The following is a 13,264-nucleotide window of genomic DNA, read 5'->3' as shown; positions in this document are numbered from 1 at the left end:
GAGAAGGGGAAGAAGGACAGGAAAGGAAGAAGAAAATAAAGCAACCTCCTAAAACCCAAGCTTTCTGTTGGGGGGGGGGGGGCAGAGGGTGGGGTTAGAGCTTGTTGTTATGATGTTAATATTAAGGATAATGATTGTCTAGATTTACACAATTTCTCTACATGCACACATTGTAAAGTCATTACCCTCTTCTCTGGATTCTTTTCTCTTGCGCAATGCATGTGCACACAATTTTTTATTATAGCACATGCTCTAGCCTTCTTCCAGGTGGAATATTTATTTTATTGCTGTCGAGGAAATCATGCACTATAAGCCAGAACATGAATTCAGATCTATAGTGGTGACTGAATTGCACTATGACGAATCCTTATACCTATGCCAGGGCAGTCCACAAACCAAAATTCAAACATGGAAATTTGTAACTTGAAAGGAGTATGAGTGGATTGTAGATGCTCTCTGGTGCAATCTGGGCCATATTTTGAAGCATTTCAGACAATTTATGACTCACATTTTAGAAATGATTTTGGTTGAGAATAAATTTAAACTTGTAACTGATTTTAATACCTGACACCTTTTACATGTTAAACCCGTTGTGGACCACCCGACCTACACCATTTCAATTGTTATTTTGTTTAGAGACTGCACTTCTTGAGGAATCTACCGTTGATGTGAAAGCAGTGTGCATGGTCATGGGTTGTCTCTGCGAATTCTACAGGAGGATGAAACCTCAAGACTCTCAGAATAGCAACCAGGTACATGTTACAACTTTATTGTATCATTAGGAACGAGAAGGAGATTTTAATGTGATGTGTATGGCAATTCCTGATTGTATTCTGTGCTTTAATAAAATCTGTAATGATTCTTTCGTAATACCTTAAACGAGAGGGAAAATTATTTGCTTATGGTCACAGAAAAATGAATTGTTTGGATTCTTCAAGTAATATCAAAGGCTAATTATCTTAGTTAAATATGGAGGAGAGTTGCAATGAGAAACATATTTTCTTTAAATTACGATTAAATCTAATCTTCTGGTCTGTAAGTGCATGAACTTGCATAGAGGGAGAAATTAACTTGTGGCGATTCTAAATCCATATTGTACGGTTATTTTTGCGAATTTTAGAACATGCACACAATTTTCAGCATATCGTGATCATTGCATATCGTGATCATTAACGTACAATGTAAGTTACATTGTATGTCGCACACACCATTAACCACTATAGTAAGAGCCATGGGGGCTTCTAAGGCTCCCCCTAAGATGTTGAAAGATGAATCATTATGATGATTGACAAATGATCTTTAAAAAGATGAATGACAACATATTTTTTTTCTCCTTTAGGGTTGCTATATACCGCTGCGAATGGGAACAAGGATATCTTTCCATTATTAGCAGATGTCAAGATTACATTTAATCCCTCTGAATGATTTTACCTTCTTATCATGAAGTTCTCTTTTTCTGTGTCTGTTCTACAATTTATAGAAAGCAGAGACAGCATTAGCATTGTTCGCTCTTCTTCGTAGAGGGTACAGAGATGGTATATCAGCAAAGGCCTTTTTGGAAGAGCTTGGGCGAATCGTAGTTGATGGTAAGACTTATATCCTATACCTGTGATAGACACTAGAGTCTTTAGGAAAGAGAGGAGTTTAATACATGCTTTCTGTATGGACCTGCTGTTAACTTATTGTGCTGTGTCTATATGCAGTGATATAGCCTAAATTTGCTAATTCGTTAGTTTGAAAACGTACATGTAGTATCGTGAGAGGTTTAAATCGTACAGCTGCTACTGGTAGTTTTCTGTCTGTCTTTCACTTTTAAAAATGCACGCATACCAATGCTTCTGTCATCCAACATTGGTAATGACACGGGTTATGTCAGCCCAAATAGCCCACATTTTCTATCCAATGGTGAGTAATACTTCTCCATGTGTTCTTATACCAAGCATTTAGACATACAAAGCATTAACATACATGTACATGTAGGGCTGTTGGCGCAACGAATACATTGGGTATGAATCTGAGATTCATTAATTAACGGTGCTTATTCAACACTCTTCAGTAATTAAGTAATTCAGTAATTAACTGTACTAATTCAATATTTTTCTCATGAATACAGATCGAGTAGGCGAGCAAAAAGAGGCTGAAGCTGTCACTAACAAGATTCCAGAGCTGGGATCTGAAGCTCATGTCAGCAACAAAGTTCCGCTGCAAGCATCAAGAGACACCAACAATGGAAACAAGGCTAGGGACAAAGTCAGTGAGCTAGATAGCAGAGCCATGGAAGATCATTGCTCTACATATGGAGCAACCACCTATCATGAAGGTATGTCCTTGTCAGTGAGTTTTATATCTATAATGATACTTGTAATGATCAATAACTACTGATTATACTTCAACTGTGCATCGATCAAAACATAGTCAGTTTGGAAATTTCCAATAGTCCCAAATTATTCATTACACCTGAAACAAGCACAGGCTGCAGAAAGTAGAAACAGACAAATTAATAATACATGCATACCAATGCCTCTGTAATCCAATCCAACATTGGTAATGACATAGGTTATGTGAGCCCAAATAGTTCAAGTTTTTTATCCAATAGTCTGAGTAATACTTCCCCATGTGTTTATATACAAAGCATCCAGACATACATGTACATGTAGGGCTGTTGGCCCAACAGTTGATCTCCCCCACTCCACCAAAATACATTGGGTATGAATCTGATATTCATTAATTAACGGTGCTTATTCAACACTCTTCAGTAATTAAGTAATTCAGTAATTAACTGTACTTATTCAATATTCTTCTCATGAATACAGATCAAGATAGTAAGCAAAAAGAGGCTGTCACTGACAAGATTCCAGAGCTGGGATCTGAAGCTCATGTCAGCAACAAAGTTCCGCTGCAAGCATCAAGAGACACCAACAATGGAAACAAGTCTAGGGACAAAGTCAGCGAGCTAGATAGCAGAGCCATGGAAGATCTTTGCTCTACAGATGGAGCAACCATTCATCATGAAGGTATGTCCATGTCAGTGAGTTTTATATCTATAATGATACTTGTAATGATCAATAACTACTGATTATACTTAAACTGTGCATTGATCAGAACATAATATACATGTTAGTTAGTTTGGACAATTCCAATATTGATTACACATGGAGCACAGGCTGCTGAAAGTAAAAACAGACAAATTAATAATACACACATACCAATGCCTCTGTAATCCAATCCAACATTGGTAATGACATGGGTTATGTGAGCCCAAATAGTTCAAATTCTTTATCCGATGGTCTGAGTAATACTTCCCCACGTGTTCATATAAAAAGCATTTAGACTATGCAGGGCTGTTTGAACGATTGATCGATCTCTTGAATCTGCAGAAATATATTGGGTATGAATTAGAGTGTTGTTAGATTCAGTAATTTACGGTGCTAATGGGAATACTTATTGAACATTCTTCTCTTGAATACAGATCGAGTTAGCGAGCAAAAAGGGGCAGGAGATGTCACTAACAAGATTCCAGAGCTGGGATCTGCAGTTGTCAGCAACCAAGTTCCGGTGCCAGCATCAGCAGGAGCTACAAACAACGAAGGTCCACGAAACGAGTCTAGGGACACAACCGGCGAGCTAGATAGTAGAGAGATGGAAGATGGCTACTCTACAGACGGAGCATCCATTCATGAGACGCTCTTGGCAGGTAATGTCAGTGAATTTATCATTGGATGATACTTGTAATGATTAGTATAACTATACTGATCATCATACTTCAACTGTGCATCTATCAGAACATGATGTACATGTTAGTCAGTTTGGACAATTCCTATTCCCACAAATTATTCATTACACATGAAACAGGAATAGCTAGGCTGATGAAATTTTAAAAGAAAAAATTTTAAGATTTTTCTTCATGTGTTCATCATAAATCTTATACAGAAATGCATAAGTGAAAGTGTGAGAATAATGACACAAATAAGGACATCATGAATGTTTGAAAGTTTGGTCACCAAATGCATGAAAATGTAAAATTTGTAATGTGATCATGTGACTTTGATGAATTAAAAAATATTGTGAAGTGGTGAATAGTAGCCACTTTATGTATCATCAGAAAACTATGGAAACTTGGCATGCCAGCCAAGTTGTCATTTTGAAGGAGAGTGCAAATATACAAAGGTTGCTGCTTCGATCTACTTTGAGTGCATTTATTGGCCAATTTTTTACCTAGAATCAGTGTTTTCAAACGTCTTTCAGGCAAATTTTTAAGGTGATAAACACAAAGCCATTTTCAAATGTCTTAGATATGGGCATATTGTAACGCCGAAAAAAGTGTGTTAGTACAAGCATGTGTGTTCAATTTCTCCTTCTTTTACTATTTATGTTATTCTTTTTATATTATTCTATCAGTTTTTAAATCTTTCGTCAAAGTCGGAGAGGATATATATAGTAACTATACCTTCCGTGTGTGCGTGCGTCCGTTTGTGCGTCCGTTCGTAACAAATTTGGTTTCTGATTGATAACTTCAGTAATGTTTCACGGATTTTAATGAAGTTTTATATAATGGTACATGGTATCAAAAATACAGGCTAAGTTCGATTTCGGAGTATGAAGGTCAAAGGTTATAGCTCATTACATATGTGAATCTGGTTTCCAATCCATAACTTTAGTATTGTTTGACGGATTTTAATGAAATTTGATATGAAGGTTCATGATATCAAAACACAGCCTAATTTCAATTTCGGAGTATGTAGGTTAAAGGTCATAGCTCATTGAATATGCGAATCTGGTTTCCATTCGATAACTTGAGTAATGTTTGACGAATTTTATTGAAATTTATTATGAAGGTACATGGTATCAAAATACATGTACATTTCTATCCAATGGTCTGAGTAATACTTCCCCATGTGTTCATATAAAAAGCATTTAGACATACATGTACATGTAGGGCTTTTGAAACGATTGATCTCCCCCACTCCACCAAAATACATTGGGTATGAATCTGAGATTCATTAATTAACGGTGCTTATTCAACACTCTTCAGTAATTAAGTAATTCAGTAATTAACTGTACTTATTCAATATTCTTCTCATGAATACAGATCGAGTTAGCGAGCAAAAAGGGGCTGGAGCTGTCACTAACAAGATTCCAGAGCAAGTACCTGAAGCTCATGTCAGCAACAAAGTACCGCTGCAAGCATCAAGAGACACCAACAATGGAAACAAGGCTAGGGACAAAGTCAGCGAGCTAGATAGCAGAGCCATGGAAGATCATTGCTCTACAGATGGAGCAACCACCCATGCAGGTATGTCCTTGTCAGTGAGTTTTATATTGTAATGATCAATAACTACTGATTATACTTCAACTGTGCATCGATCAAAATTTTAATGAAATTTATTATGAAGGTACATGGTATCAAAATACATGTACAGCCTAAGTTCGATTTCTGAGTATGTAGGTCAAAGGTGAAAGGTCATAGCTCATTAAATATGCAAAAACACCTAATTATATATGTGAAAATGTGGTTAACCTTCCTTGCCTAGTAATATAATAGTATAGTCCAATGGAGGTAACTTGTTCTGACGTACATGTATATATATAAGCCATTTATACCCTGCGAGGGGATGCTACACTTTGCGTTGACTTGTTTTAATTATTCTATCACTTTCTCTCTCTGTCTTTCCTTGTGTCATTCTTTGTTTCTTCCTTCTATCACCTTCTCTTTTTGTCTTTTCCTATTTTATTCTTTGTTTCTTCCTTCAATCACCTTTTCTTATGTTATTCTTTGTTTTTATCGTTCTATCCTTTTCTTCCTACCATTCCTTATATTATTCTTTGTTTTTCCATCTTTCTTCTTCTCTTCTATCTTTGCATTTTCTATTCTTTATCGTCTTCTCTTTGTGTCTTTCCTTATGTTATTCTGTGTTTTTTTGTGTCATTTTGACGATTGGGTACTAGTTTTCTGACGAACCTCAAATCGTGGATGAACACGTTCTCATTTGGCCTGAAATTGCCGAAATGACGTCACAATATTCTGAGAACCTGTAAATGGAATACAATAAAACTTGAATTCAAAAAATTGTCTCTGTTTTGGTTTGTAAAATCGCTCTATGGCGGAGGCGTGCAGTCAAAGATCCATATAATTAATTATTTATAATTACATGTTTTTGAGTTATATTCCGATTTCTTTCACCGTTTCTGTTTTTTTCTTCTCTAGTGTTTGAGATGGAGAGGTTCCAATCTGAATGACAGAGCAAGGCATCCAACGATGCGCTGGTCAGACCCATCTTTGAGTACGCCAGTAGTTCATGGGACGGGACATCCTTCTCATCGAATCGATACAACGGAAGACCGCCTGATTCTGAATGAATGATTAATAATAATAATAATAGTGGCTACTTGTATAGCACACAGGTCCACCTTTCGGTGCTCATGGCACTTATAGAGAAAAGTACATGTAACAGACATAAGAAAGAAAAAACAATAAACTGAAAAACAAATTCGAAATTCTCCTACACATAGTAAATTAGAATATTGCAATAATTACAACGAAAGAAACAAATACGTTTCTAGTTGTAGTTTGAATGTTTCTGTCGACGACAACTAGTTGACGTAATTTTAGAGGGAGCTTATTCCAGAGTTTTGGACCCATGGCTAAGAAAGCCCGTTCCCCCCAAGCATGTTTTATTCTGGGTGTATTAAGTAATAGTGTGTCTGATGAGGAGCGAAGACTTCGTGTGGGGTTGTATTTTGAAACAGAGTTGCTCAGGTATGTAGGGGAAGAAAGAGAGTAAACTGAATGATGTACTAGTAACATAATTTTAAAAATAATCCTTTCGTCAACTGGCAACCAATGGAGAGAACGGAGAATTGGTGATATGGAATCAGATTTTTTAGTGAATGTTAATAGGCGGGCTGCAGAATTTTGAAGTTGTTGAAGTTTTGTGACATCTTTTTTGGAAGGTTACAGAACAATGAATTTGCAAAATCTAAACGAGAAGAAATTATAGCATGAATCAAGATCTCAGCCGCAGGTTTAGATAACACTTTCTTATGAAACTTAGATTACGTAATTGGTACCTTACACTCTGTTGAACATGTGTTATGACTACGAAAGGACATTTCCTGATCAAATATTACACCCAAATTTTGAGCTGTCTTTGATGGAGTGACTGTGATACATGTTTTTCCAATATGGAGATGACACGATTGATAAGTCAACCTTCCCTAACATGTGCTTGGCACCTAATAATAAAAACTCAGATTCATCATCATTCAGCTTAAGGCCATATTAGATATTAGCCAGGATTTGAGTTCTTCAAGACATGTTTCAAGTTTTGAAACAGTTGATGACAGTGAAGACATTGTCGGTTTAAAAGAAAGATAAATTTGGATGTCATCTGCGTAGCAATGGTAACTAATACAATGTTTGTGAAATATCTTGTTGATTGGTTGCATATAAAGAGAAAAGAGCAGTGGTCCTCCTACCGAACCTTGGGGTACACCATACTTCATAGTAGTTTTAGCAGAGGTAGAATTACCAATTTTTACATACTGAGATCGTTCAGAGAGATATGATATAAACCAATTAAGGACGGTACCCTTGATACCTAATGATTTCAGCCTTCGAGTCAGGATAGAGTAATCTACTGTATCGAAAGCTGAGCTCATATCTAACATAATAAGAGCAGTAATATTACCGCAATCCAGTTCTCTAAAAATAGTATCAGTTATGTTGACAAGTAGTGTTTCCACACTATGACCAGGCATGTAGGCAGATTGACATGGGTCAAACAATTCATTATCTCGCAAATATGCAGTCAGTTGTGAGAAAACAACCCGTTCCAGCAGTTTACTCAAAAAAGATAAGTTTGAGATTGGGCGGTAATTTTTGAGACACTCCTGATCTAAGCCCGATTTTTTCAAGGTTGGATAGATGACAACTGTCTTACAAACCTGTGGGACAATACTTGAACTAAGGCTAGCATTAATAATGCTTGTGATGACAGGTGCCAAGACTGTGCTACACTTCTTAACCAAATCTGTTGGGATTGGATCAAGCTCACATGATTTATTTGGTGAGTTCTTGATAAATGTTTCTGTCTCACTGATAGTGACCGACCAAAACTCACTCAACTCTGATTCGACTTCACAAACAGTGTCATCCAGCTGTACAACATGAGTTTGGAAGCACTATCGGATTGTTAGAATTTTGTCTACAAAAAATTGATTAAAACGATTGGCAAGCTTCAACCGATCACCATGAGTGAGATGTTCTGGTAAAGGAGATGGTTGTTTTCTGTGTAGTAAATTATTAGCAACTTTATACAATTTCTTTGTGTCTTTCCCACAATCCTCAACTTTTTTTGAGTGATAGTTTGACTGAGCAATCTTAATCAAGGCTTTTACATGTTGTTTTGGGGTACGATACATCTGCCTGTGAATCTCCAGTTTGGTGGACCTTGATCTTCTTTCTAATTGTCTACGAAGCAGTTTTGCTTGAGCTATATCTTGGTTATACCATTCAGTATTTGGGTGAATTGTAACACGGAGTTGCTTCTCAGGTGCCAATGTATCAAGTGCAGATGTGAGTAAGGTATTTACAAATTAACTTCTTCATCTACACTATTTGCATGAGAACCGGTTGATATAAGAGACTTTACATGAGTGTCATCTAAAAACTGTTTTGGGTCTACAGATTTCAAGTTCTGTGTTGTAACAAGCTTTTTGTTAGTAGATTCAAATGTGAAACACCTCTCCTTCCATAGCACAACCACGACCATACAAATCAAAACGAAGTACAGTTAACCCTGAGTATACCGACGCACCAGAAACAGAAACAGATGCAAGGTTTACCATATGGGGGATGGGTGGAAAATGCAGAGCATGTTCGACATATTTAGGCTTGTTGGTCATACAACTGAAGGATAATCCTGGTGATAACACTTGAGTGGGTATCCCGCATGGTGTTGAATTTCTCATTAATAGAGCCCGCTACTTTGAATATTCTAAGATTTAGGGTTAGGGCTAATGTGGGGTTTTAGGTTACGTTTAAGTATAGCAGGGTTCCCACAGTGGTGGACATAATTTGGAAAGTCATGGAAAACGGCGAGAAAATCTCCCAAGGTAATATTGAAAGTCATGGAAATTGATCATAGTAATGGGATGTGTGTGGCAGCCATGGCAGCCTTCCAGGTTAAACTAACAAGGTTGTGGTATTTGTATGCAGCTTGGATGCCGCAACCTAAACCAAAATGGTACTGACCCGGTCATAGGAAAAAGGCTGTTGGTATTGGAATTGGTTCTCAAATTTCTTGTTAGAAGACGATATGTTACTGTAGGGCCATTATCTGAACTATTTTTAGGCCAGATACACAGCATTATTTGAATAATTCTCTATTGTTTAAATGCATTCGACCATCAAATCTTTTACGATGTAAAAACAAATTGTGGTCCTTTCTATCATGGCTTTGAATTAAGTGATCATTCAATTTATTCTATTACCTCCAGAAGGTTGCCAATGATGTGCAGCTCCAATGGATTTTTTCAGCGGTATAAGAGCACGCCGGTTATTATGGGCAACTTGATGTTGAAATTTGATACTTATGATGACTCAACAATCACCCATATACCTCAATACATGTAGTTTTACATTCATCGATTTTGTTTATGATTTTGTTGTTGATACATCAAATATTGATGATTTAGTTGAAGTGTGTTCATTACAACTCTTTATAACCGAAAGTTTGTAGAGAATTTTTTTCAAAAATCATGAGCATAGAAAGGTCTGAAGGTCATTGTGGCAATCAACTGCAGCTTCTCTACACAGATGATTATCAATTTAGCAAGATATATCAATTATAGGTGCTTTGTGCATTGAAATAAGTATTATATTTGATTATTTTTACGAGATTGTTTTAAGAGGTATTTGGTAGACTTTACCAAGTGTCCATTTTTTATTGTTTTTTTGTTACAACTAAGTTTACGGATTTTTATAAGTTTTTAAGAAGATTATATATGCTGTGCTGAAATAGAGGAAGTCTTGGAGAATATCATGAGATGTTTCAATATGAAATTGATTTATACTCTAAAAAGTGCTTTCATGAAGTTTGCTCAAGTGATGATCAATTAAAGCTGTTGGTTTAGTTGTTTATTATAACATGTATAATAAAGCTCTCAAAGTGCTCTTAAAAATAGTTTTTATAAACCATTTCTTGATCAAAGAATGGAACTTACAATGGACTGAAATCCCGAGAAAGATTCTATTGAGTTTAAAACTCGCTATTATGTTGTATGTGTCCCAATCTATCATTGTCTGTGCATATACCTTTGCTACTTTGGCAATATTTATGTTTGAACTTTGAAGAGTCTTGTTGTATAAATCTTGTTGATCAAACTTTTAAAAAGTTTTCTGTAACGCCCATCACATATATATTGAGCTTCTACAACATTCTTTCATTAAGGCTGAAAGGGGCCAACATAAATTTACCATTAAAAACAATAAATACCTTGGTTTTGGTATGGTTGGTATGTTTTATTCTGCAATATGTGAAATGAGAGCAATTGAGGGGTTCGACTATTGAAGATAGAGAGAGAGAGAGAGAGAGAGAGAGAGAGAGAGAGAGAGAGAGAAGGAGAGGGACCGTGAAACAGAAATAGAAAAGAGAGAGTACAGAGATTAGATTAAGAAAGAGAAGAGATATAAAGCAGGGGAAAAGACAGAGATATGAGACAAAGCAAAATGAAAAGAGAGATTCGGAAATAGAAATAGAAAGGAGATTACAAAGAGAAATAGAATAGAAAGTGAGAAGAGAAATGTGACAAAAGGGACGGGAAAGAGAAGAGAGGTATGATAAACGAGACAGGAAAGAGAAGAGAGAGTGGTAGGAGGATCAAGAGGATGAAACGAATGAGGAGACAGTGCGGACATGTGCCGCCGCCCCCCCCCCCCCAAAAAAAAATATATATATATATATATATGTAGCGCCCACCCGGGAGGGGGGCATATACCTTTTAAGGAAGACAAAATAAAGATAGGTGATGACTAGGATGCGTGGCAAAACAAAGTCATTTTATTCTTAATCCTTTACAATATCATTCTATTCTAACAATACTTAATTATATACGAACACAGATAAATCTACCTTTTCTCATACATTTAATTTGTTAGCACTCTTGTGTTCTCTTTCTGAAGTATATCGCTATGAACATCATCTGGGAAACTTTCATAACGTTAAAATCTCTAAAAGAAACTTCTCTTACTTCCGTGCTTTATTTAAAAGCGCAATATCACTCTTCATCGATCTCATAATAATAACTTGGCTACTAATAAATAACTTAACCAACGAATGTCTATAACAATGAGATATCAGTCAATCTACCATAGCTTCTAATAATATAACTCATCACTTAGCGTCTCTATTAAGAAATCATATATAGACACAATACAAAAATGTTGGCATAACCATCCCTATACTATTGCCTAATGTGTTTCCTACTTTACGCTCCAAGATTGAGGATCTTTTGTGCACATAGACCCTATTTTACATTCAGCCTTCACTAATCTCTAAATTTACAAATAACTTCTTGTCTCAGGTATTCACATTAATCCTGAATAAACTCATAACGCTTCCTAAACTATTCATGTATTTTCCAATAGTCATCTGCATCACTTTGATCCAATACTGCCTTTTTTCAGCGAGATAACTGAGCTTGAAAAGATACATGTACATCTTTAACAACTTTGATATCCTAAACTTCTTACAATATTTACAGAACTGGCAAATAGTCTTAGTCTGCACTACATATAGCACTAGCAAACTTACAACCAATGTCACGATTTCCTCCTATTGTAATTCCATCTTCACATACATAGACTTCATATTCTTAGCTATTCATATTCTAATTCTAATTAACAAACAATAGTTATCTAAATACATGTATATTCATTTCATGGTTACATACAAAACATTGAGGGAGTGAAATAGAGAAGGGGTATATAAACAATACACAGAGGGAGGGGGAGATAAAGAGAGAGAGAGAGAGAGAGAGAGAGAGAGAGAGAGTATAGCAACGTGCTTTGGCATAATACCTAGTAAATGGCACAATAAGAAAATATATACACATTTATATGAAAAAAAAAGACAAATATATTGACAGTAATAAAGTATATTATCTTCTCATAACTTACTTAAAATGTTGGCTAAGTCAAACAACATGAACATCAATTTCACAAACTCGATAATAGTTTCTTATTTATACTACAAGTGATTATGTTGTTGTCATCAATGACATTATCTCTTCCCATTTCTTATATTTCCACCCATAGTCAAAATATCATATAATCCAACATATCATAGAAAAAGACCATTAATATGTCTTTTTGCACACTACAAGTCAGGCGCGTAGCCAGGGGGGAGCGGTGGGGGCGGTCGCCCCCCCCCCCCCCCCAAAAAAAAAAAAAAAAAAAAAAAAAAACGCCGACCAAAAAAAAAAAGAGAGAGAGAGAAAGAGAAGAAAAAAAGTAAAAGGACGTAGGAAGAAAAAGGGAAAGGAGTCGAGAACGGTACAACGAATCGTCTTCTTTCTCTAATAATTTAATGAAACGTCAAAGCTTCCGCGCTTCGCGCGGAACGGGGGAAATTGAGTTCAAATTAAGGATTAAGAGTCGAGAACGGAACAAAGAATCGTCTTCTTTCTCTAATAATTTAATGAAACGTCAAAGCTTCCGCGCTTCGAAAGAGGGGGACTGAATACAAATAAGGATTAAGGGTCGGGAAAGGTACAACGAATCGTCTTCTTTGTCTAATAATACGTCAAAGATTCCGCGCTTCGCGCAGGAGGGGGGGGGGGGAATGAATTCAGACAAGGATTAAGAGTCGAGAACGGTACTTCGAGTCGCCTTCTTTCTCTAATAAATTAATGAAACTTCAAAGTTTCCGCGCTTTGCGCGGGAGGGGAGGAAACTGAATTCAGATAAGGATTAAGAGTCGAGAACGGTACATCGAATCGTCTTCTTTCTCTAATAAATTAATGAAACGTCAAAACTTCCGCGCTTCGCGCGTGAGTGGGACTGAATACAGATAAGGATTAAGGGTCGAGAAAGGTACAACGAATCGTCTTCTTTGTCTTATAATACGTCAAAGCTTCCGCGCTATACGCAGGAGGGGCGGACTGAATTCAGACATGGATTATTAGTCGAGAAAGGTACAACGAATCGTCTTTTTTCAAAGCTTCTGCGCTTCGCGTGGGAGGGGGGAAACTCCCCCCTAAAATG

General features: G+C 36.5%; 1 protein-coding gene across 1 annotated transcript; it reads left to right on the top strand.

Annotated features, from left to right (window-relative positions):
• Positions 1–689: 689 nt before the first annotated feature.
• LOC105438523 lies at positions 690–6,357 on the top strand. Its single transcript, XM_030989814.1, has 7 exons — positions 690–752; positions 1,481–1,586; positions 2,114–2,320; positions 2,814–3,014; positions 3,470–3,694; positions 5,090–5,307; positions 6,241–6,357. The coding sequence occupies exons 1-7, from the start codon at positions 690–692 to the stop codon at positions 6,355–6,357; spliced, it is 1,137 nt and encodes a 378-aa protein (XP_030845674.1).
• The last annotated feature ends 6,907 nt before the right edge of the window (positions 6,358–13,264 follow it).

Source organism: Strongylocentrotus purpuratus, unplaced genomic scaffold (genome assembly GCF_000002235.5).
Source record: "Strongylocentrotus purpuratus isolate Spur 01 unplaced genomic scaffold, Spur_5.0 spur5_scaffold_19, whole genome shotgun sequence".
NCBI classification, from domain to species: domain Eukaryota; kingdom Metazoa; phylum Echinodermata; class Echinoidea; order Camarodonta; family Strongylocentrotidae; genus Strongylocentrotus; species Strongylocentrotus purpuratus.
Note: the sequence above shows the minus strand (reverse complement) of the source record. Positions and strands in the feature narration are given on the sequence as shown.

Bases quoted from the DNA above. Each gene is read 5' to 3' on its own strand.
- LOC105438523 (XM_030989814.1), top strand. From the start codon at position 690: ATGGGTTGTCTCTGCGAATTCTACAGGAGGATGAAACCTCAAGACTCT. The intron at 1,587-2,113 runs GTAAGACTTATA...TCATGAATACAG, and splicing joins TGGGCGAATCGTAGTTGATG to ATCGAGTAGGCGAGCAAAAA. The intron at 3,015-3,469 runs GTATGTCCATGT...TCTTGAATACAG, and splicing joins AGCAACCATTCATCATGAAG to ATCGAGTTAGCGAGCAAAAA.